Below are 25,849 nucleotides of genomic sequence, written 5' to 3'. Positions count from 1 at the left end.
GAGAGCAATATTCATGCTAGCATGTAATTAAAAATAATTCTGTAATTTGGATATATTTAACTACATCTTGGAAGAGAAAGAGAGCATTATGTCTCATTACTTTGGTATAAGAAAGTAAATGGAATTAAATTTTCCTATAACAAAGCAAATCCATGGAAAGTAGAAACTGTTCAAAGAGAGCATTAACAGGGAGCTTTAAATACTTGATTGAGGAAAGCTAAAAATAATTAAGTATGGATTGGTTCATATTTGACTAGACTGACAGCATCTACAAATATTTTAAGATCATAACAAGAAGTAGAATAGTTATTCAGCATGAGACTCTCATATTAATAGCCTGAAATTAAACATGGAAAAATTGAGGCTGAGTATCAGGAAAGCTTCCTGGCAGTGAAACAAACTGGGCTCCCAGGGGAAACAATGGAATCTACATAGCTTTAAACTTTTAAAACTAGACTAGACAATAACAATCAGTGTAGGGGAATATTTTTGTACTGGCAAAAGATATATTACTTGATACTGGTAGGTCATTGCCATCTCTGGTTGAAATACATAACCTCCCCCCCCCCCACCCGTAGATGATCACAGATTAAAAAAAAAAAAAAAACACACCAAAAAACCAACCAAAAAAAAAAATACCCACTGTGTTTGAAAGAAAATATTTTAGTTATTCAAATGAAATTCACAAAAATCATTCCAAAAATCATTCCAAAAATCAAGCAGAGCCTGAGTTCATGTTTGCTCTACATGCTCTACTATTCCTTCCCGTATTAAGATCAAAAGAAAAAAAAGAAATTATTTTAGGTGAAGTGTTAGCCTATGTTCTGCTGATTTGATGTATTACCTTGTGAGTAACTATGCTGCCAAGTAATTCTGCTGTGTGTTTTGTGAGTTTAAGTTGTTGTCATGGTGATGACAGTTTGTCTATAGGTGTCTTTTTCTCATTTAAAATCTAAAGAGATGTTTTTAATAAAGCCAATAGGAAAATGTTTTTAGTTTAAAGTTTAACCCTCCTGTTAAATATTTCCTCCTAATAATACGCCAAACGTTTTCAAACACTCTTGATACTCATTTCTTCCTGCACACATTATTTTCTTTACAAACAGAACATTTTATGTTTAATGCCAGTTACTGATCTTGCTTAACTTCCATGTAAACCTGGCTGATGTCAACACAACTGCACAGGTGTAACTCCCACAGAACAGCAATCAGTCAGCCACAATGAGTTAAGAACTCTGCTATGCAATAACGTGCCATTAAATACCATGATTCAGAATGTCTTAACAAGTCGCACAAGTTTTAACGAGTTTATCGATTTGTCTTTGCTGGTACTTTCCTATTTAAAAATTTCCGATAATATATATTTTTAATCATTAAGCAAAAAGCTTACCCTTTATGCCCTAAACGAGAGAAAAAAAAAAAAAAGTGCCTAGAGAAAAGTTGTTCTGCCTTTTATTTATGTCACAGAGAAACAAAAGTTAATATTCATTTACTGGCTAATCTTCGTAACATGGAAACGTTTTGCTTTCCAAAATTAGGTGGTTGATTCATGCTGAGTTATAAAAACCTCCTGTTTGTTTGAGAAACAAATCTGAACTGGCAAAATATTTAAAACAGTGTTCAGCAACTATCACGAAACAGGATTACAGAGAAAACAAATCACATAACAGGAAGAAATACTCCTTTTAAAAGAAGTTGTTAAATAAGAGAAAGCTTTGCATTCTGAGGACAATTAGGAGGAAGAGCATTGTTGCAATACAGTGATTTTGTACCTTTTAAAACCATTGAAATTAACTCTGACATACTAAAATAGTATTACTGGTGGAAAAAGTAATAGTGAGAAAGTGCTAATAAACCCAAAGAAAACATGATACTTGTTTGTGAAGCAGAAGGTCTGATGGTTCTGTAGTTAAGGATGCCTTGTGGCTTTTAGAGTTCTGTTTATATTTCCAATACACTATGCAAACTTGCTTCAGCTAAAAAAACCATGCAGTAATGGAACCAGAGAGGAACAGGCTATACTGTGAACAATGATTCTGCGACACAGCCGCTACATGGTCGTGCCCCCAGAATGGCCAAGAGATGTGAAGTCCATAATCCAGATTTCTTTCGCTGTAAAAGAAACATGCACCTCTCTGCACAAGGCAAAATAAACTTAGCCTGACATTTAGGGGGTGAAAGTAGAATTTAAATGGTAATAGGTCTACTACTGACCTTAATTTCACTGCAAATTGGAATTTCAGAGTTCTCAGCATAATTAAATATACAAAGGAAGTTAAATTAGTGACACAGAAGTGATAAAATATATCTGCACCCATCCTTGAGATAATTTCCTGGCCTTCACTATTAAGAATATAGGGCATGTATGTGAACTATTGACTACAGTGATGAATCTGGTATATCAGGGCCAACTTTTGCCCAATTATTTTGCATAGAACTACTCTCCATCCATTTGGACAGACCCAGCTGCATGTTCCACCAAATGAGGGTAAAAGTGACTGATACCCAGAGCAGTGACCGCACTGTACTCTCCCACCAGCCACGTGCTACTTTCAGTTTCTGCAGAAGGGACCCGCTGGGGTGGCCACAGGCTGAGTCACTCCAGCAGCCTGAAGGAAATGAAAGAACTCTTCAAAACCCCAGTAAACAAAAAATGGGACGGGGCTCTGCCCAGCTCACCTGCCTACACTGACTCACCTCCTGGTTACTGCTGCATCCTGCTGTGACAGGGAGGGGAAGGAAACATGCAGCCAAGAGCACCTCAGTGTGGAGTAGGTGTAGTCCAAGGCTTTACTCTTAATGACACTGCAGGGTGTTATTCCAGTCTCAGTGGAACACAAAATAGGCTGCTCCTTACCAAAGCTACGCCTTATGGGCACACAGGCTGTGTTTTTCTGAGCACACCATGACCTTTGATTACATCACAGGTAAGAAGCTCACTTGGCACCCTTAGTGTGAGCTGTACAATGAAGGTCCTGTGGCTGTTGCAATCAAATAGTTGTTTTCTTTTGGGGAATTACATACCTTCTGAATTCATATGACAGTACAAACCAGCACACTAAGAAACTGAGAGGTGTGTCTGGCTTACAGGCCACCCAGTCTGACACCTAATCACCTTCACTTTTACACATTAGAGCAACCTTTATAAACTGTCAGAATTCTGCTTACTTCCAGCAACAGGTCCAAATTAGTACATTTTTTCTTCAGGTGGTCTTTACACAAGGACTCATAGAAGAGCCACCAGTAAGTTTAGATGTAGCCAGAAACTCTATTTTGAAAGGAAATCAACAATTTGAAAAGGCCTTTGCACAAGGTCATACCTAATGTCAGAATAAGAAAACACTGCATTAGCTGAGTAATTTTTCTGATCTCAGTAGAGGAAAACCTTGCAGTGAATGTTTTCAGTGCTAGTCTTGAAATATTTCTTTTCTGTACTTATTATTTGTAGAAAGATTGTTTAACTAAACATTAGAGCTTTTAGATGTGCTCACGTGCAGGACTGTCTCTGTGTAGGCTGTAGCTTAGATTAGCTACTAAGCCAATTCTGCCTAAAAAAAAAGTGAGAAATATAATAGATTGGCAAAGTTGTGGAAAAAGAGAAGCTGGTAAATAAACAAACTGTGAGGGAAAAAAACCAATATTGAAAGAATCTACATAACTTTAATTAAGAAGAGCAACAAGGACTTAAAATATAAACAGAAAGTGGAATTAAATCAATGAGATCAAAAGGACACTTTCAGCAAATTATATATAAATTATGTACAGAGATTATAAACAGCAGAGGTAGGTTGCAGCACAGATTTCCCCATTAGTCTTTTTTGTGTATGGACTCTCCAAACCAAGTGGCATGAGGTGAGTGCATTTTGAAGAACTGGTAAATCTACAAATGAATCTGCTTCTTTATACATTTTGTACCTTTTTCCTCTATCCTGGGAAAATTTCAAAACTGCTGACAAGCCCAGCATGGAAAACCATTATTTAGTACAGTTTCCCACGTAACAGTTTTCTTACCTGTGCATGCACTAATGATCAAACACAGTTCTTGCCCACATCTCTTTGAAGAGGGTTGCATAACACTAGAGGCAACTTGCTAATGTTATAGAAACTTTGCAATCTTTCACCCTCCATGAGCAAATATTAGTTTAAACATACAAAGAAGAAAGGTAGAAGAATAAAACTCTTCAGAAGACATGAAAACTCTTCAGAAAATTCTTTTAAGTCAAAGAATATTTTTTACATTGTTCAGCATAATGTCATTCATAATGTAGTGAATGACAGCCCTTATTTATTTCTAAAAGCGTATCTGAAGATACGATCAACACTTGAAGACGTCAGTGTTCACTGAGCATCAACATCCATGTTTAATGCAGAATAAGAAGCAAAGGAGAAAGTTTCAGGCATGTTTTCAGGATAATAAATTTTTGGGTCATAACCTTAGTCCAGACATGATACGACTTAACAGAGAGCCCACACTCCTCAACAGTTCATTGCTGTTTTTTGAGTCTTCCTTGCATGGGACCTAACTTTTCATCGGTTTTAAGTGAAATTATAATCCTACTGAAGTGCTACTTTGAACCCACAAAATGGAAGTCTTTCTCTCCTTTTTCAAAATACACGAGAATACTAAGAGACTGTGGACACATTCAAATCTCAGTAATAAACACAATATAAAGACGGTAAGGAACAAGCCAAGGGTTCAAAAGCTTTTTGATTGCTCTTTAAAATATACAGTTTCACAGAATGGCATACATCAGTCAAATCCTTTTTATAGAAAGTAGCTTAAGATTCTTTTATTTGGAGGAAGTAGAACTAAATGTTTTTTATTATATCAAAAAAGTAAGATCATCTAAACAAACTGTAGGCTGACCACCTGTTCTGTGTGAGACAGAAATTAATTCCCAAATTACAAGGCTAAAATATCTTAAGATCATATCCCTTTTCTATTAGATTTTTTAAAAGAAATTCAAGTTCCCCTTTTTCATCAAACAGAATCTTTACCGAAGTAATTTTATGAAAAACTCTAGTCTACTTTCACAGCAATTAAAAGTTCTAATTAAATAATTAAGAGTTGTACTGTGGCAGACACATTTTACACAGATGAGAATAGAGGACTAACCATCAAGAAGAATAACAGAGAGAAGGCTACAAAAGGAATTTTCCCATGAGCTTTTTGCTCTCTGCATGCTATAAACCTTCTCATCTGAGAAAACTCAGATGGTCATATCATACCAAAAATTACCAAGTGAACTGGGGGTAGGATAGTAAGGGCCTTTGCCAAGCACTGACACTGTTTATGCACTCTTGTTCCCTTGATGACGGTACTGCGTTCTCATAGTAAAACAGATTGTAGAGGTTTTCTTTGCAGTAACTACCAAGAGTGGAGAAAGAACTTAATGAATTAGTAAAAAGAGAAGCATAACTAAAACACACACTAAAAGCAGAATCAAGTATTTCATGGCATTTTTCTGATTCATGTACTTCCTGAGAATACACAATATTTTTATTATTTAGTAGGAGTCCATAGATAAATTTTATATCTTTTTTTTTTTTTTGTTCCTCTTTAACAGCAAATTTTTAAATATCTTTTTTTTCATGGTCAGAACAGATTGTGGAAATATTTAATAGCACTCATTTAACTTTGTTCTACAAAGATTTTGGGGGTAGGAGGAGAGGGAAGGGGATGTTTTTGTACACAGCAGAAGTAATCAGGTAACAACTCTTTTATGAAAGTTGTGCATGGCAGGGCTTCAGTTATAGAGTATTAACAAAAAAATCTGGCACAAAAAATGGGCCAGCATTTCAACTTTCTGCTTTCTGATCTAACAGTATTATATTGTATATGGAGCTGTCAGGAAGAAAGCAACCAGAATATATGTTGATATTGTGCTGGCATCAAAATTCAGATGTTTTTCTTTTTACTTTTATTTCACATGAATGTAAATAAAACCCAGAATCTGTGAGGGCTTTCAATATGCGTTACTGAGCAGATCCTTACTCAGCTTTATAAAGCAGTTGTAGATTTAATTATTTTGACAACCTTGAATTTTTGCCCTGAGCTTCAGGTCTGCAGGAATCTCATAGCAAAATTGCTAACCAAAGCACTCTGGAGAACAATGTGACTGGCTCGGAAAGTCCCTTAGCATAGCTGCTTTGGAATTTCCAACCCAACCCAGTTGGCACAGAGGAGTTGTGAAGACAGAGTCTCTCTCTGAGTTGGACAGAATCCCCAGGGTACTGTGCTTAACAACCCTACTGAGCTAAAAACCCAGTCTATTAACACAAAATTTTGTAGACAAATAGACATAAAACTTCATGAAGCCAATGAAAGATACAAAACAGATGACAAGATGACCTCTTTGTCACATTTCAAGTACAAAGAAATCTAAAAACCACTTTGAAGTAAAATCACTAGGATTTCAAAGTGGCTTTGGCAAGGTTATAAATTAAGGACACAGGTCTTTCTAACCCAAGTGCAAAGTGTTGGGCAACTTTCACCCAATTGCTATTTTGTAATTTCTATTACTTCTACTATATTTATATATTTATTGTCTTCATTTCCCATTTGAATTGCAATACTGCCCAGAGGTCTGTCTGCATGTAAAGTTGTTTTTCTTTGAGCAATGCTCAGTCCCCCCCATCTCCTGCAGCGACCTGCTGCAGCAGATGTTAACAATACTGCAGAAGCACTGAACACAGCACAGCCACAGTATTTGGCTCCTATTAAGGCTGCAGATGGGGCATCACTGTGTTAGCAGATTATGACCTCCCACTTAAGAAATGCAATTCAAAGAACATAAATTTGTTTCAAATTAAGAAATTTTTCTTTTCCTTTAAACACCCTTTTCTTACAGCTAGTTGTCCTGTGCTATTCATATTCACAGGATTATTTTTTCTGCAAATGCGCTCCAGTTTATTGAATTTTTATTGTGAAACATTTTAAGTAGGACATAGAATATCTCATCTCTAAAGCAGAACAGAAACAATAGACTGCATACACTTGAAATGAGACAAAGGTTTTCTGTCTACTTCAATCAGTTTATAACAGCCAGCAATCACTGTACTCTGCATAAGGTCCCATAAATATTGGGGAAAAAAACCCAACTTTTTTATATCTACTGTACCTAGAACTCATGGATAAAAAACTTTCCAGGGAAAGTTTTTTATAAACATACAATACTTTATATATAACAAACTATCAAACTATTTTTTATGTATTCACTTACCCCATCAAAAAAACCAAAACACACAAAAAACCCAAACAAAACACACAAAAAAAAAATCACTTTACTCAAGATCAGATACCATCAAAGATTTCCATAATGTAACTCCAGCTTAAATAACAAAAGTATTTTGAGATGCCCTTCTTCAAAGTGGCAATAAAAAAGATGTTATTTATGTTGAGAGGTATTCAAAAGAAAAAAGTTCTGATAAGATAAAGTCATTCCTAACTAACCCTCTATGTCCTACAGAGAGATCACATATTTTAATTATGACTTGACACATTTTAAATTAAAACACACTGTAAAAAAAAAATCTATGACTCTCAATAATACATATATGCATAAACATTTCATTAACATGTTCTAAATGTCTCTATAGTTTCTTAGCAAGGCTATTTTACTGCTTTTATTTACTGCCAGGGACACAGAGTTTTGTAGGAGTTGCTGAGGGATTTATTTTGGAAGAAGATGTGAAATATATTCAATAGTTAGAACATCCTCACAGAAATCACCTGTCAGCTTCCTCTGGTATTCCTAGAGTTTATGACTCCAGTATGCTCAGTAGAAACATTAGTACCAGATGTTTGAAATAAGTCAAATATGCTCAAAGCAGAAAATGGAAAGAACACCAAAAAGTTAGAAAGTGCATTTTACACGAAGTGAAGCGCACATTCATAAGCCTGGTTTATCAATTCCTTGCAAATTTCCAACTTGCTTTTATCCTGAAAAGCTACTTTCCAACATCTATAATTTTGCTGGTTTCTGCTCAAATTAAGGAACACTTTTAACTGCAAGTCTCATATATCAAAACTTCATTGACAAATTTTAAAATACAAAAAATGGACCTTTTTTATAAGATTTCAAGGGGCAGGCATCTTGCTCCTCAAACTGCAATCCACTAGTCATCTTTAATGACCACTTTAGAGAAAATAAAGTCTGTCATAATGCTGCCCAGCCTTAATTCACATTTTGAATGTCGAAATAAAAATAAATTAGCAAACAGAACCAAAAATCACTTTTTCTACAATTGACAGTATGTTTATCTAGCTACAGCTAAAAAAAAAAAAATATTAGTAAAGCTTCAATGACCTGCTTCATGCTGTCAGACCCAAGTTTGGGACGAAAGATAGTCCTACTTACCATAAATCATTGTTTGCATATTTGCAAACAAAAGTAAAACAAAACATGTTCCTGTTTGGACCTGATATTGCACATATGGTATTTCCTGATGCAATATGGGTCTGTCTGGTCAAATTACAGGTTTGCTAATATGGGAACATTCTGGATTTTCATAAAATTGTTATGAAACTGATGAAATGGTAGTCCTTGTAGGAGGTCTTTTATTACTTTGCCAGAAGTGTTTCAAATGGATTTGTATCAGATACATTTAATATCTGTAACTATGACAATTGCAAGCATGACAATACTGGAATAAAGTGCACAGAAATTGGTTACTGAGCTCAGAAGGTGCTTGGTATACCCACCATACAGTAAGACTGCTCCAGCAAAGGGCTATGAGACGATTTTGGACCAATCTCTAACACAAGGACAAAATGCAGAGCCTCCCCAAGTATTTCTAACAACATGTTCCCTCTAAAGATGATCTGACTTTCAATATCCTTGCCATCACTTTGGAATCGTTAACGTAAATTGTAAACATTTGTATTTTTTTCAGTAAAACTACAATCCTTAAGGAACTGTCTCAAATACTGAAGAAATGTCAGATGTGTTGCAATGGATGTGACAATCTACTGAATCAGCACAAAGGGCCTTCAGTGATGTTCTGTTTACAAGCTGAGCATTATTAATAAAGGACTTAAAACTCCCTCAGGCCCTCATGAAATTAATCTGTGAAGGGGGTCTTGCAATGCAGTTTTGGAGTCTATAGAAAAATGACATTTGGACTTTTTCATATGGAAGGGATTAAAACTACTTTGGTTCAGATTTCCTGCATGTTGCTTCTTCCACCAGACAGTCCAGCAGAGGACAAGAACTGCTCACATGAAGGCCCACACTAATGACAAGCTGCTCTCTTGGAGACTGCTGGGAAAGAATCTGTTGCTTGCCAACCAGGTTTCTCCACGTTCAAGAATTCTACACCAATGGGTAAAGCTATCCATCTAGGCACAGCTGTGTGCAATACATCCAGCGTTGTAAGGATTTTCCTGGACAGCTTCCACATAGATGTCAAGCAAATTTTCTCACGAGATTTTGGAAGGATTTTTAATCATCTGGGATAAAAGAGTATGATTAAAGGATGGCTGGCTCAGCTGGTGCTGACAAATATACTGGCATCTGCTATACCCTCCTCCTGAAAATTCTTTTCCAAGGGAACCAGATCAGTAACAGACTGAGCAATAGGGGGAATAAATATGTCTTTCATGGTCTTTGTGGTGAAATCTTATGGAGTTTTGAGATATCCCACTTGAAGAGCTGAGGCCCAGACAGAAGGATCCCTGTAAGCAGGAAATTAAGAATGTCTGCTGCAGGGCACTTCAGAGAGACAGGATCCATGTGGTTTGAAGCATAAAGTCTCTCTGTTGCCTTGCAAATCTGATGAGTATTGCAATAAACCTAGATCTTTTGGAAGGCACCAAGGTAATGAGGTATTCACATCATTAAAACGACAAGAGATTTCATAAATTACTTAGACCAATCAACACAGTTTAAACCACACCTGATCATTAAAGTTTGCAATTGTTCAAATCTTCCCTCTGTCTGACTTATCGAAGGGGTTTCTTAAACATTATGGAAATGACATAATTGTCATGGCATAAGATAGTCACAAAGTCATCCATTGCTGACTACTGAAAGAATCACAAAGCTAAGTTTGAAAATAATTATTTCATCCAGTGATTGTGACATTCCTTATGACACGGGAGCCATAAGGTGGATTTTTTTTCTATCCCAGTATATACTTAATTTAAGTGCAAAATACAAAAAGACGACACCATGAGGCCAAGCCCAAACTACTTCTGATGCAGTGATTACACAGTTCTATATCAGGTCAGATCATTTGAAGTAAGTAATTTTGTTTAATGGAATAAATGTAATAGACCTAATTGGTTTTTTAAGCTTTCAAATAAATAGATGAAGATAAATATACACACATAGTCTTCTATGAGCACCATGAGGGATGCCAGCCAAAAATGAACTATCTGAATATTGCACTTTAAGGGAGTAAAGTACTATTTTGGACATATTACAAGGGAATCTTAAGTAGATGTAGAAGTGATATACTTCTGCATCTGATCCTGGGGTGATCAACACTAGAACACCAGTATCCAAAAAGGTGCTCATAATTCAAGGAAGATTTTGAAAACTGGCTATACAACTGGAGAGAAAAATCCATGAATACAAGGAACTAAATGCCTCAGAATAAAATTTCTTGAGCTAGATAGATATACATACATAGATACATATATAAAATAGAGAAGTCTGCAGTGTCTAAATAAGGAGCAAAAACTCAAAAGGAGATGTATTTCCATCTAGCAAAGTTATAGAAGTGGATGAATCAAGCTTAAGTCAGAGAAAAGAGTATTAGAGCTGTCTTTGTAAAAAAATAATTAAACATTAAGTAATTTACAAAACATTATGGTAGAATCTTTATTGCTAATAATTTTACCATTTTTACCCCCCTAGAAGATATTATTGATCTAATAATTGTTACTGGATCTAGAGGTTTATATATACCTGCTTTGTTCAGTTGCAAATTTCTACGTAAAAGAGAATGTGAAAGAATTGATACTTTAACTTGAAGCAGTGAAAAATGGCCAAAGTCATTTGTCATTTTTTAAAATTACTGTACACTGTGAAATTGTAACATTCAGATTCTTTCTGCAGTATGTGATTTGATACTGAAGTACTGCACCTTTTATTTGACAGAGGTAATATTAACAATGGTGCAATATTTCTCAATTGGTCTTCATCCAGAGCAGCACCGGTCTCAAGAGGTATGTAGCATCTGCCCCAACAGCTGAGCTAAAGCTTCTGCACAGCTTCTGTAGAGCTTTAAAATTAAACTATTCCCATTAAAGAAATGTTATTTTGCAAACTGATACAACTGCTACATATACCACACTTACTCAAACTTTTGATTACATTCCCTTAAAGAGAAAAGTTTATGACTATGTCCAGGCTGCTAACTAACTTGCTTCTAACTTCTACAAACACGACTTCTTTGTATTTAAATACAATCTGATTATCATCCCATGTACTGCAGATATCAATGTTTTTCTTTTCATTGGTAGAAGAACCAAAGTAAAAATAACTCCGTGTTCATTCCAAATCAGTGTTGGATAAAACGTTTATTTACCTTGCATTAACTGATACTGTGAAACCTTGTGTCAAGAGTTTTCAACCCTGAGACAGTGTTTTCTTATGCAGAGTTTCCTCAATTTCATTACACTTATAATGACTTCTAATGAGCACAGTATTTGCAGAATCACATTTTTTTAGGTAAAGAAATGAAGATTTTTTTTTTCCTTGAAGGAAAAAAAATATGACTGTAAAGAAATCAAACCCCTTTACCAAACCAGTTTTCAAGTTTCTATAAGAGCTTATTTGGAAATCTCTGAAGGCCACTTCACATAGAAGATTCAGACATCTGTGCTGCAGCCTACAAAATACCATATTAATGGACCTGTTCATGACCTACACAACATCTTGGGACAGTTAGATGATAGCATATGACAGATAGATGATAGACCGTTGGATGATAGCAATCCAGTTAATCTGGGCACTCAATATTCTGTGAATATTCACTATACAAAACAAGGAGAGTTTCATGTATGAACACCTCCTCTCTTGTTTTAAACCACCTTTTTTTTTTTTGTTAGAACAACAGGTGCGCTTTTAGACATCTAAACATGAAGAATTTGCAATGCATGTAATCTGTGCTGTTTCTCTACTAGTTTGTATTTCATTTAATTGCATAAGACGCTTCTCGAGAGTGTATTCAGCATGGTTAATTAATTTTTCTTTCACTTCTACACCTAATCACAACATATTTATCAGTAGAATAGATACAAATTTGTAATTGGTGTGCTAGCCCATGCTAAGTTTAGCTGGAGTCACATTCCATCTTTAAATGAGAGGTGGTAACTACTGGCTTCATTGCCCATGTGAGCAGTTCTTCCAGCGCCAAGTCAAACATTAATTTCAACCTCCTTTGGCAAGTATTTAAACTAATTTATTTAACTGCACTATAATAAAGGAGAACTTACTGCTACTGGGCTCCCTCTGGGAGATCATTCCTAATAGCAAAGACACAGTAACCACCACGGAGTCTTCCCAGTCTTTTGACTGGAGATTTGGTTCTACCTTTTAGCTTATGCCCAGTACTGCAGTCCGGATATATTTTCTTCATCTGACAGGTGAGATTTAGTACACACATAATGTGTGGCATAAAGTATGCTTGGACATTACTGTGGTCTTCAGATCACAGTAATCTGGCATGCAAAGGAATCTAATGAAGCTGAGAGACAAACTGAAATGGCCTGCTAAATTCACCTATTGATAATAGTCACACAGGCAGGTCTTTCTATTGCTCTTTCAGATGCTACAGAGGAAACAAATCACAGAGGGTGGAAAGTGAAATGATGCCAACACCGCTATCTCCTCGGTTTGCATCTAGAAGGCCTTGGCCAATAAAATGCTCTTGATGTTGTGGACATCCACCCCGATGTTAATAACCAGACTCTGTGTTCCTGCCAAAGAAAACTGGCCAGAACTACCATTGTCTAGGAAACATCTGCCAAGGAAGCCCCTCCACAGTTCAGAAGAGCAGCAGGAGGATGTGTTTCACTGTGATGTTTCCCAGAACAATGGACTTCATCAAGATGAATATAAAACATTGATTGAGGAAATTAGCTAACTAATGAAGACTGCAGTTATATCAACAGCTGCATAAGACAGCCTGCTCCTGTCAGTGTTTTGCCTTCACTGCAAGTCCTCCATCCAAGATCCCAAATCTTCTATTAAGTACAGTGATTCCTACTGGTGAGAAAATTCACACCTCACTCTTCTGTTAGGAGGAGTCAGTGCAAGATAGTGGTCAAAATGTTCTTCTGCCAGAGGCATGTGATCCATTCTCACTTGGTGCTGTTCACCCTTGGTCCAGGCTGCTGGCACTGCCAGACACAACCCTCAAAGCCATGAAGCAATCAGCAGCACAGGAAGCATTCTATCTCCTAAAGGCCCACAAGAGACAGATAAATATGCAGACAAGCGGTGTCAGGCAAAGAGAATGGAGATATATAGAGCCACTACCACAGAGACCAAATAATGAAGGAAATTTACAAAGCATTGCCAAGAGGAGGAAGTACAGAAAATGCCAAAAGCACAGAAAGATAATGAGACCAGAGCTCTGAGGGGTTTTTCAATAAAATAACATGGCAGAGCACACTCTTGGAGACAACTAGTTGTTTCAAGAAGTAGAGATATTTACAGAGAGAGAAATGATGGGCCATTATTTCAGTTTTACGCACAATAATAAAAATATGATAGGAAAGCGCAAACAAATTCTGCTTAAAAAGATGACATTTTGGAGCTTAAAGTTATAGGGAAAAGGAAGGAATAGTGTGAATGGGAATTAAATCAGAAAAGCTGAGGCATAAAACGAATGAAACTAAAATGGGCTTGCATAGGCAAAGCCTGATGAAATTCACTATTACATAAAAAAGGAACTAGCTGAATGTTGCTTCCCCATTAGTTAGAGCTCCACAAACTAATAGAGAGAATGTATTAGAGGGCTGAGGAAAAGCAGATATCTTTGGGGACGTAAAGAAGTATGTGGGAAATGTATCTGTCCCTTTACCTGTGATTCACTGAAAGAGAAAAACCTCATACCTAATAAATCCATTTATAAAAGCATATATGCTTAAAACATAATAAAATACAGCCAAAATTAATTTGCCCAAAGCGAATCACGTCAAAATGCTTTTATTTTCTCCTTTGCTAGACTAACCAGTCTAATGCGTAATGTGTAAGTGCTTATGTAATATATTAACTTCAATAAAGTCTTTCCTGCTGTCCTAATGATTTGTTCTCATAAAGAAAGGAAACACAACTTGATGAAATTACCTAAGATAAGGATATGCCTCTGGTTGAATAAATCATTAGCAATGGTTCACTTCCTAAGAAGAAGCTGGGTATCGTAGGACCCAGCTCAGATCCATTGCATACTCTCTTAAATACAGAAGTAAAGCTCAGTGGTAAGAGATTATGGATGCCATCAAAATGGATAAAGTTGCAGGTATGTAGGAGGTTGGGTAAATATTTCATTTGGAGTAACGCGTTTCATCACACAAAATAACATTTAATATAGACAATGAAAAATGTATTAGAAAGAAGATGGAGGCAGCGGATGAGGCAGCAACAACACAGAAAACAATGTGGAAAGTGTATTGAGAATGATAATATGAGTAAGAATCGATGATAACACAAAAATCAAAGTCTTAGCAAGGTGATTTAAGAAAGAGTTGTGGATACATATACACCATTTTTCCAACATCTACATCCTAAATAATTTGTTTCCCAAACCACTCTCTGAGTGAAGAACCTTTTTCTAACACCATACCTAAAACTCCCCTGACACAACTTCAGGCCATTCTCTCAGGTCCCTTTCCACAGTCCTGCTCTCCAGCCTCTCACTTCCCAGTCTGTCCCTACATCCAGAGCTGCCCTGTCCCCAGTGCAGAGTACTGAAGAACTGGATGTGTTTTCTCAAGCAAAGAGGTAACTGAAAGCAGAGAGGTACATAGGGAAAAAGTTCTTATTAAGAAGTTGATGAGTAACTCATGCACAGAGGAAACAAACATTTCAAAGTGGGCATGTTTTTAAGCCTATCTCACTGTAGTGCACAGATAGTGAGAGAATATGCAGAGAAGCTGAGTCAGGAGGTACAAGCAGTCAGTAGCAGAAAAGAGTTGAGCCTGTGCAAAGACACAGACTTCAAGATTCCTAAGGAAACCTTTATGCAGTCTGGTTTTACATCAGGTAATAGAACCATTAAAGCTGTTTTTCACATTCCAGGAGGATGGAATGCAAAAAGAGAGACTTGGCAACACAACAGTACATTATAATTTAGGCCCTGAAGGGGCAATCATTCTGGCTAGATCAGTCTTGTTGAAAATAGTTTAAAATCTATATACATTTATGGGTACTCGGTAATTTGTTTCTGCTCAAAACAACACCGAAATACTGTTAATTGTTTGGAAACAATACCCCAGTTACTGAGGTAAAAAAGTAATTTAATTTTAATTTTTATGAAGCATGTTATAGCACTGAAATCCTTTCTCCAGCATTAAGGAAGCCATTAATTTGGGTCACAACAACATTTTAAAAATTCTTGGTAATTGTCCATTATTGATAGAAAAGGTTACTGCAATTACATTAGTTTTACACCAATGCATTTTACCTGTTTTACATAAAACAAAAGTTCCAGTCTGTGTTATGCAAAGCCACAAGAAAACACATCTAGTTTACGTATGAGATGTTAATGGGACGTGTTCTAGTGGTGAAAGGTAATTTTTCAAAAATTAGGGGATTAATAATTTAAGAAAGATGAGCTCAGCACAGAATGTTTCTCAGATGATGCCACCATGAAATCAAACTAATTTTCTCAAAAAGTACAAACATTTATACATAAACTCCCTAACAATCACCATGACATGGGAAGAGGACCATTTTTCAAGGTCTGAACATGAGCTGAAAACTTCTGAGCTCCAGCAAGCAAAATGGCACTACTTGAGAACAGAATCATAGAATAAAATAATCATTTAGGTTAGAAAAGACCTTTAAGATCGTTGACTCTAATTCTAAACATAACACAGCAAAATCCCACTACGCCATGCCCCTAAGTGCCACTTAATTTCAGATCCAGGCTTAATTTCTGTGTTGGGCAATGTTTCAAATACTAGATGAAGGTCTGGATAAAAGCCATCCAGCCATCCATTTCTGGTGATCAGGAAATTGCTTTACCTAATTTTTGCAAGCTGAAAAAACCCACAACCCCACCAGAATCCACTTAATGAATAGATTTTTCAGATCCCTTTAAGTACCTTGAAAATCAGACATTTTTTACAACAAGAAATATTACAAAGCGTACTCATGTCAATTGAAAAACGACTCAGCAACAGATCTTGTAATGCCTCTTGAATTCATCGTTAACTCTAGAAAAGTTGCCTTGAGAATAGCATGAAACAGCACACCAGCAGTGTCCCAAACAGACCATCAGGCCACCATTAAATATTCAATATATTTCAGCAGCGTCGCTCTCTGTAGTCTACCTACAGATAACATGGAGTAATTACCACAATTTATGTTTTAGTGTATCAAAGGATGAGTAAGAATGTAAAACTGAAAATGACCACATTCTCATTAATTTCTTTGTCAGCTCACCACCTGCTTATCTTTACATTTCCACATTACTCATTATATTCTGTTACTCGTTCTCTTCTTCTTTTAATTTTCCTTTAATTTTATTTTTCTCTTTTCCTTTTTTCTCATCTTTTTTTTTTGCTTCACATTATTTCTATAAAATTTCTCACCATTCTCCCTTTCTCAATTCTAAAAACTCCTACCCAACTTCTCAGTGTTACTCCGACACTAAAGCCACTGATTTTTGCATTGGTTTTTATATTTACATATTCACCACAATCATCATCAAGTTCAATTCTGATGCTGACATCCTATATTGAAAATTCTGACTTTTCCTCTGCAGTTCTGGGACTGTCTACGAGGTTCATGTAGAGCAAAAGGGCAGATAAAAGCTGCTGTTAAAACAGAAGCATCAGTGTAAACAGCACGTGAGGATGGGATACACAGATCTCCGTGAAAGCGTATTTCACAAAACACTGAAGAGAAAAATATCAGCTGCAGTAAACATCATGAATTATAACAAGATTTCTGACTTTAAAAAAATATATAGATGAAGTACAGAAATTTGAAGCAGCAGGAAGAGACTGGAGTGGCAACAGCAACACTCACAGAAGTTACCCTGCAGTCATCACATGCTCTGCATTGGTGCAAGCTTGCGAGGCACCTCAGTGGTTCCCGAGGTGGGCACACCAGCACTGACAAAACCATGTGCCCATTGCAACATGTGTGGAGGTAAGGAAATCAGATTTTTCAGATTTAACTTGCTTTTGCCATGCCCCATCTTCTGACTTGTCCCCTTTTCCTATGTCCTTTCCCACTTAACAATCACCAGCTATTTCTTCAGCCTTTCCCAAGACCCACGTCTCTTCCTGCCCCACTACCAGTATGCAGTGATCATGTCCCTTTAAAGCCAGCAAGGCTTGACTGCTCTTTCATTGTAACTATGAAATGATCTGCACCTTCAGCACCAGCTACGTGCCTGGCTTTCCCTCTCCTTGCCTCACTGAACGTCCATCCACAGCCATCACCCCGAGCTATCCTCACCTTCTGATTAAATTACCAACATTTTTGCCTTTTTCTGAATCTATTATCAAAGTGTTCTAACAGGCTCTATCAGTAGAGGCCTTAGTAGAAAAGAGTGTCCATTTGGACTGAGCCTACTAGATTATAACATAGTACAAAATATAGTCGTAGAAAATGTTGGATTTACTCTCATTATAGCAAAGTAAAATTTTCAAGGTTCATAAACTGAGGGCCTGCTTTTTCCTAATAGTACAATGATTTATAAATATCCATGCTCAGAATGCCCCTATTATAGCAATTTACTGTGGATATATTTTTTATAAATATTTGACTAATAAATCATATTTCCATGATTTTCAATTTCTTTGCATGCTCTTTTGTAATCATTAAAAATTCCTGACTTACATCTCCTAGTATTATAGTCATAATTCCAAAGTTTAAAGATGAAAAAATGCAAAATAGTTCTTTTTCTACTTTTCCACACACAGGTCTTGTTAAAAATTTTCTTAAGGCTCCATAACAAAACATAATCCCTTGCAGAGACACACAGGGAAGCTGAAAATGAGATATGCTTGACACCTGAAAAAAAAAAATCTGTATTTATCTAGTTAATTTTACATTGGACAGGCATATTTTACACTGAGATCACAATATCTAAATAAGTAATAAATATCTATAAATGAAACTCTAGAATTTTATTGAAGTATAAGTACAAATTGATGTACAGTAGTTAAAATTTTAACTAAGGCTAGCGTAACTGAACTTCTTGTATTAGTCAAGTATTTATTTCAAAATTATCCTGTATTATTAATTAAGTCCTTTCCATTTTCCCCTTTCTCCTGCTGAATTTCAGGTTTCCATTCTCTGAATAAAAACAGATTGTCAAAAAAGAATATCAAATCAAGTGGTACCATTTTAAATGTAGTGTTGCAATGGCCAACCAAGCTCTTCACAGGGAACATATTAATAAAGCCATTTTTTTACACTAGTAGCTGTACTCAGAAAATCAGAGGTTTGTGTCAATGCAACCTATGAAGTTGTTTGTAAAATTGATCTAAATTCCTATTTTTTAAACAAATTTAAAATCATTCTTGAGTGGATAATTCAGAAAACTATTATGGGGTAACAGTTTCAAAGCTTTTCACGTACGGTTTCTGTCTCTAATCCGGCTGTGTTGGTTTTTTTCATGATTTGTCATTACTATCTCATGGGTAGCATAAACATGTAAAAAATTTAGAAATAATTAAAATATAAATTCTTTTTAATGTCTTACCAAATCCTGTTTTCACCTTTATATTCATTTCAAAACAAATCATACCATTACCATTGTTAGGTGGGTAGACTGCTTCTGTCTTTTTTTTGTTCTCTGCCTTTTAATGTACAGAAAAGGAGAATGTTTGAAGAATTTAAATAAATGCTTGCAATTGTAAGCTTTTTAAATTAAAAACTAAGCATTTCAGAAGTTGGCATTTTCATAATATCCAGTAATAAACAGAATATTGGCTTGGATTGTTCTTTAGTTTTCTCCCCTGGTTTGGAAAACACTTTTTACTGACATATCCAATAGGCCTTTAAGGGCAAGAAAAATATTATAAACAGAGAATGCACTGAAGTACTAAGTCTATGAAAATAATTGTTTTAAATGTCATGTCATCCTGACATACCCTGTTTTCATTCTCTTATTTAGTGAAGATAATTTCCTAGCAGACTAATAAAGACTGCTTAATGAGGCTCTCAGCACTGCGAACAACTCCAGCACACGTGATCCTGCTCCATGGGTGAATCAGGATTTCTTTTGCTTTGAAGGCTTTTATGTACCCATGGGGAAATTGGGAGCCCAGAGTGTCCTCCTAGTCTGGTTTTTTAAATCAAAAAAGATCCCTGTGATCTGTCCAGGATTTCAGAGAAAATATTCAGCCTGGTTTGACAGAAACAGCTTTATTAAAACCATATAAAGGATGTTCACTTCCCCTCTTCACTGTTGTGCCTCACTAACCGAACCTCCCATCCCTCCTCTCCTAATTTCCACCCCAGATACAGAGGCAGGACTTGTGTCCTCTTCCCTGACCCCAGGGAGGTGCTTAGCCTGTGCAGCCTTCTCATCACCAAATGACAAACTGAGACAAATTAAAAACCTGCCTTTACCTTAAACCTGCGCAGGCATAGTGCCTTGGCTGACACCTGGCCAAACTGCAGTTTTCATCACAGGCTCTCTTCCATGGATGGAAAACATGCCCACCTGAGACAAGACAGGTGCCACGAACTCTGTGGGAACTGCTGCTTGGGGAAAGCAGAGCTAGGTACTCTTACCTGGTGATTTAAACCTATCACTTTCCAGAAAAGGACAATGCAAGGAGTGAAAATAAATCTCTCCCACTAAACTGAAGGCTACAAGGTCTGTGAAATAGGAGTGGCTCTAACCTTTTGCTACAGCTCCTTTTCCTACCAGCGTGAAAATATTAATCACTGTGACTGTCTGCAGGGGGCCAGTACTTTTCACCATATCCATTTACAGCGTATCTTCTTCACTCATGCGCCTCGTCCCAAGGAAGTGAACACAGCATAACAGAGTTATTTTATGGCTTTTAGGTCTGACTAAATGGATTTTTTGAGAGAAAAATACCAAAAAATTTCCTCACCAAGGAAGACATTTCATTCAGCCTCATATCTCAATAGAATTACCTTTTACACCAACTTCCTTCTCACTGGAATTTATAGGTCAGCTCTTCAAAGGCACTGACATTTTAAAAAAAATATTGACAGTCTAAATCAACACAACTATGTAGTAATTTGGGGCATTTACCCATGAATGTAGCCATTAAAGCTACACAGGAAGAAATAGAAGGGAGCACATAGGCATAGCACATAGGGCAAGGGGCAATAAAGAAACAGACTATGATTTCAGGGTCTTCTTGTGGCACTGAGTTTATATTTCAGCCTTTCCTTAGAGCATGAAGTAAAGGACAACTGCATCTTCTTTTCCCTGCCCACTTTCCTCCTACACAACAGGAATAAACTGTCATTCATTAAATTAATATGCTACATTAATTTACAATTAAGCTATCACCAGGAATAATTATGTATAAGGTATATGCACTGTAATTGCAGTGCACAATTTGATATAAACCTCTCAAAGTTCCCTATACATATTTATTCCCTACAGACTGTGTAAAGATAATAATAATTTGGAGCCACTTGAAGGCTGCAAAAATAAAGGGAGAAAATATACTTTCTTTGTAAAATTCTAAGCAGCTAAAGTCTACAACTTTCTATGCTGCCCACAGGTACTTGTTTACTAAGTTGCCTCTTCATCTGTAATTCTGATTTGGTACCTTTCTACAGACACAAATTGAAAAGGTGCCAACAGCAGCTATACCCATGCAAAACACAAATATGTCTGTTCAGTACATGCTATATCAACTCCAGAGCATAAAGTGAGTAAGATAAAATTCACAAATAAGAAAAAGAAATCTGTTACCACAGTATAAAGATGTATCTCTTGTACTTGGTAAAGCTCCTGAATATTTCAAGCATTCAGGAGAGGAAAAGAATTTTTAAAAAGGAAAGAAAGAGAAGTCAAGTAAGGGTATTACACAGATGGTTATTTTTTGTTAGAAATTACATGTTAGTATATTTTTTCAAGAAAAGAGACTCTGGTAAAAACTTTAAATGTCTAGAAGTTGCAGAATATTTTTTTATTATTTACTCTATAATTAAAACTCAAAAGTTATTGATATGGAATTACAGCAACATAAACATTTTCAGAAATTGAGTGTGTGTAAACAAGATTCTGTACAGCATATAATTACCTACGTGCTCTATGCTGGTGTAGAAATAGTGCTGGAATAGTTTCTGACAGTTGACTATGGTAGGCAACAGCATTTAGTATTTAGAACCAATCTTAGTGTAAAATAATGAATCAGTTAGATATATTTTGAGGGACTAGAGATCAAAGGATTGGAGTGGGGCATTTCTTAGTAAAGGTGAATTCAAAATTACAGAGAGTTCCAATCTAGTCAATTGCAGTACTTACAACATTCATAAACATAAATGAACAAAGGTACTGGAAGAACAGCAACAGTACAAGGAGCTTGTCTTGTATGCAGACACCACAGAGAAGGTGACACCGGAGCTCCCTGAGGAGCAGGAAAACTGGTGGGTTTCATCCTTATTCTTCCTCGGGCTTTCAGCATCATGAGTCCCTATTTTCATGTTCCTCTGGCTCAAAGGGGAAAACCCTTGATCCAATACTGCATGAAACCACAGAAAGTGTGCAGAACAAAAGAGAAAATATGCAGAACAAAAATCTGAAGCTAAAGTATTAATACTTCTTAAACACGCTAAGAGCCTTAAATCAAAAACATTACACAGCAAGGACAAATTTTTGTTATTATCCTGCTGTAATTGATCTGGAAATCTCAAAGCCCATGGGTTTCTTGAACTATTTCCAGGCTTTTGTGGATCCTACCAAGGCAAAGACACCCACTTGTCTTGTGACACTCTGGTTGTCTTGGTTCCATTTACAGACAAGTCCAGGAAGTCCAAAGTCATGCAACCCAACCCATTCCCTAAAGACTGAAACAGAGTTCACAAAAATGTTAGCTTCAGTATAAGTTTTGATTAATGACCATGTAGATTCATATTTTAACAGAATTCATAGAAATTTGAGCACTAGAACACCTATTAGATCATCTAATCTATGCAGTTGACAGAGAAGGATTTGTTCCCTAAAGCATATTTTATGACTTCATTCAGTCCAATTTTAAATGTAGGAGTCGAGAGGCTCCCATTGCTTTCTTTGAGAAAGCCGATTTGTTTATTGTTTGAATTAATTTCACCATATCCACTCACAGCAAATGTGCTCAAGATGCTGTTTTTAATAAAAATATGGAATGCCCTCAGTAATTTATGTTAGCATTAAACTAGCCAGTCAATACCCAAGCTCCAGGTTCTGTTGAAATGTATCTTTGCATGTAGCAGATACTTCCTTTGATATTAATGAATGCAGGAATCTCTAAGTATTTGGCAGTGTTTTCTGATGCAATTAAAATATTTTAACCTAATTGGTGTGCTTTAGTACTTCAGTAATCAGTTCAATGTAATTCAAAAGCTTGGCTTTTTTGCACACAGTTATATTTCTGAATTAATTTAGTTATTTCCAAGCACTGCTGGGTAGCAAGTACCAAACATTACACTTAGTTCCCACTATGTTTCTATTTTTATTTGTTCATGAATTCAGAACTTGCAAAAGATTTGTAAATAAGTCAGAAATATCTCCTTGTCATCGAGCTTCCCATCCTGAGATCCCACTCTTATGTAGAGTATTGGTAATATTGAAAGGATTAGTTAGAATAAATACTTTCATTTTTACATTACTGGAAAAGCAACAAGTAAAACAACAGATCCACTGTAAATGCAACTTTGCTAAGTAGGAAGATACTTATAGGTACTTACTGAGTTCTAACGTAACTCCCAAGAAAGATACACTTTTTAAGAGTAACTATATTTAGTGCTGGCTGACATCAAAACATTGGTAAATATAAATACATATCAAACTTGTGGGGATTTTTTTCTCTTCTTTTCAAGGAAAAAAATTGAATAGACTGCTGATTCAGTTACCTTAATGTAAGACTTGTACCCAGTAAAACCATTTTGCCTATATGGACCAAAAAAATATCAGAGGATTCAAAGGACTGAGGCTAAATCCTCACAAATCTTGCATGAGAACACTTTTTCACTAGAGAAATATTTTCCAAAGTCGTAAGGAAAATGAAAACACATTAAAAAAACAGCTCTTTATTATAGGATAGCATCTGTATTTACTGTACACGATACAATCTTTACGACATACGGAGATTGTCTTTCTGTTTGAGCTGCCTAAAATATTATGCTGGTCTCGACCTTGGAAACAATTTTTGAGCATTTTCTGTAGTATTACAGGGAAGATCTTTTGCCAGAAGAGTCACTGCAGAGCCATGGACTCTTTGGGGGCTTTCCATATTAGGGTTTTTCTCACTCTGGATCAAGCATGCCAACAGTATTTAGTTGCTGTTCTGTATTAAGAACTGATTTGAAGGAATGGATTTTGGAAAGAAATTGAATGTTGAAACTTCTTGAATTTCATTGACTTAAGTTCACTCCCACAAGACAATTTAGGGAAACATCCACTAAGAAAGCTGTTGCAAACTATCCATCAGCTACAGAAGATATCTATAGCATATTAACAATCCTCAAAAAAAATGCATTTATTCACCCACAATTCTAATGGCCCCAAACGACTGTGAAGAATGTGCATTTTGAATTTTTTTAATTACAGCTTATACAATAATTATCATAGATACTTGGAAATAGTTATTGATATTTAAACAAATGCATTCAATTAAACTGTTAACTTAAATAAAAATATATCACTTGGGGAAAATATAAAATGTTCTTTAATTGTCAGCTAAAAGCTTTCTATGAAAGAACTTTTTAGCTCCTCTTTATAGAAGTGCAAAATGTTTAATTTATTTTACAATATAAATTGTATGGCAAATACACACAGGAGATTCAAATTTAAAGTTACCAGTTACATCATTTCACTTCCATAGTAACCTTTTAGTGTCCAGATTCTCCTTCTGCCCTGCAACTGTAATAGCACTGAAAGATTTCTCTGCATCTAAGGTTAGTAGGGCATAATCCTGGCACGACTACCTGCCTGAACTTACTCCAGAGCAGCAATGCCAACTGTTACTGCACTCCCATCATATATGACATCAATAGTGGTGACCCAATAAATAACAATCCTATGTTTGCTTTGGGACAACCTATAATCTTATATTTATTTGTCATATTAACACTGTGGTTACAATATCCTACTGATGTCACGCAGTAAGAGTTGGGTTTTTGTTAAAGTTGTCACCAGCCATAAACAGAAGTGTGAACTATTGCAGATTTATTTAATCTTCCAGCCACTGCATCCTTATTCATAGCAGTTTGAGGAAATATTATTTCCCACTCAAGGTCATTTGGCCTGAAGCTGGCCTTGACAAAAGAAAGAAAGGAGTCCCCTATTGTAGAAAGCACGAGTAAACCAGATCTAATCCTGATCTGTAAAGGAATTCTATAATTTACTTTAAAAGATAAAATAATCAGAAAGATGTTTCAGATATCAAATTAATATATAAAGGATGCTTTGAAGAATCACCTCACTAAAATTGCAACTTCTTACTCTTTAAACTTGAACCCTTACTATCAGAAGTGTCTCACAGATCATTTAGACTTTAAGCACTTGTCTGCACATCCCAGCAAGCAGGCTACTTTACTCTGGAAGGTGCATCATTTCAAGTACTAAAACTGTCATCCAGGCAAAACCAGCTGAACCAGCCAAGAACCATGTTCCACTTTCAAAGTTTTATAATTCCAGAATACACTGAGGGGCTTTGGAGCTGTAGGAAAACAGAACACAACGCAAAAAAGTTTTCAAAAACTACTCTGCCTCTCTTTCATAATAAAGACAATCCCACACAAAACTTTAGAGAATGCAGAGGACAGAGAGAAGAAGAAAAATAACTTTTATAAAGTCGCAGTACAAGTGGAAAAAAAATCATATTCTGAGGACCAAAATCACTTAGTATGTTACTGACTATACAGTATTAAACCCTTTATCTTGAGCAACTTTTTGTGTGCTTGCACACAAACTTTAAGTTAACAAATAGGACTAGAGAGTAAAGTTCGTAATGTATTCAGTTCAAAGTAATAATAGCATCACTTACCTAAAGATTGGTCTTTGGAGATGCTTCTTCTTGATTGTAACACAATCATCCATTTAAAGTGGGGAAAAAGACTTCTTCCAGCAATTAACTCCCAAAAAACTCAGGGAGTAATCAGGAAACTTGTTCTTGGCTACTGTGCTGCAGAGAGCACACAGAATGGTATTTTGGTGCTGGGGGAAGCCTCCCTCCCTCTTTCTGACAGTGGAGCAGAAAAGGGCCATAGAGGCCACAAAAGCCAGGCACAGCCGTGCGCTACCAAACTGGGCAGGCTGAGCAAAACTGGAGTCAAGTTGATCGAAGCGCAGAATTGTGCTGGATCCCTTTCAACTGTGCAAGAAAAGAGGGGAGCTCTGCCAAGTGCTACCCAGGTAAAAAAATCCTGTTAGATTATCCCAGCCATGAGAGCACTTCTTACACACACTGGTCAAAGTCTTAAATGCAGAGTCACACTCTCTCTCTCTCTCTCTCTAA

At 36.2% G+C, this 25,849-nt stretch overlaps 1 protein-coding gene across 5 annotated transcripts in view; it reads right to left on the bottom strand.

Moving 5' to 3' along the window:
* The window catches only part of PDE1A (phosphodiesterase 1A), a 205,002-nt gene that overhangs the window by 84,036 nt on the left and 95,117 nt on the right, over positions 1–25,849 (bottom strand). The window contains exon 1 of one of the 5 annotated variants that reach the window (XM_066322706.1): positions 25,379–25,697. The exons of the other annotated variants lie outside the window; for them this stretch is intronic. Coding sequence (XP_066178803.1) covers positions 25,379–25,431 — 53 coding nt within the window. The 5' untranslated portion in view covers positions 25,432–25,697. Of the gene's footprint in view, positions 1–25,378; positions 25,698–25,849 lie in introns of those variants that run through there. 5 annotated transcript variants of the gene reach the window in all.

This window comes from Sylvia atricapilla, chromosome 7 (assembly GCF_009819655.1).
Source record: "Sylvia atricapilla isolate bSylAtr1 chromosome 7, bSylAtr1.pri, whole genome shotgun sequence".
NCBI lineage: Eukaryota > Metazoa > Chordata > Aves > Passeriformes > Sylviidae > Sylvia > Sylvia atricapilla.
The sequence above is the reverse complement of the archived record's forward strand: the minus strand, read 5'-3'. Positions and strand labels throughout refer to the sequence as shown.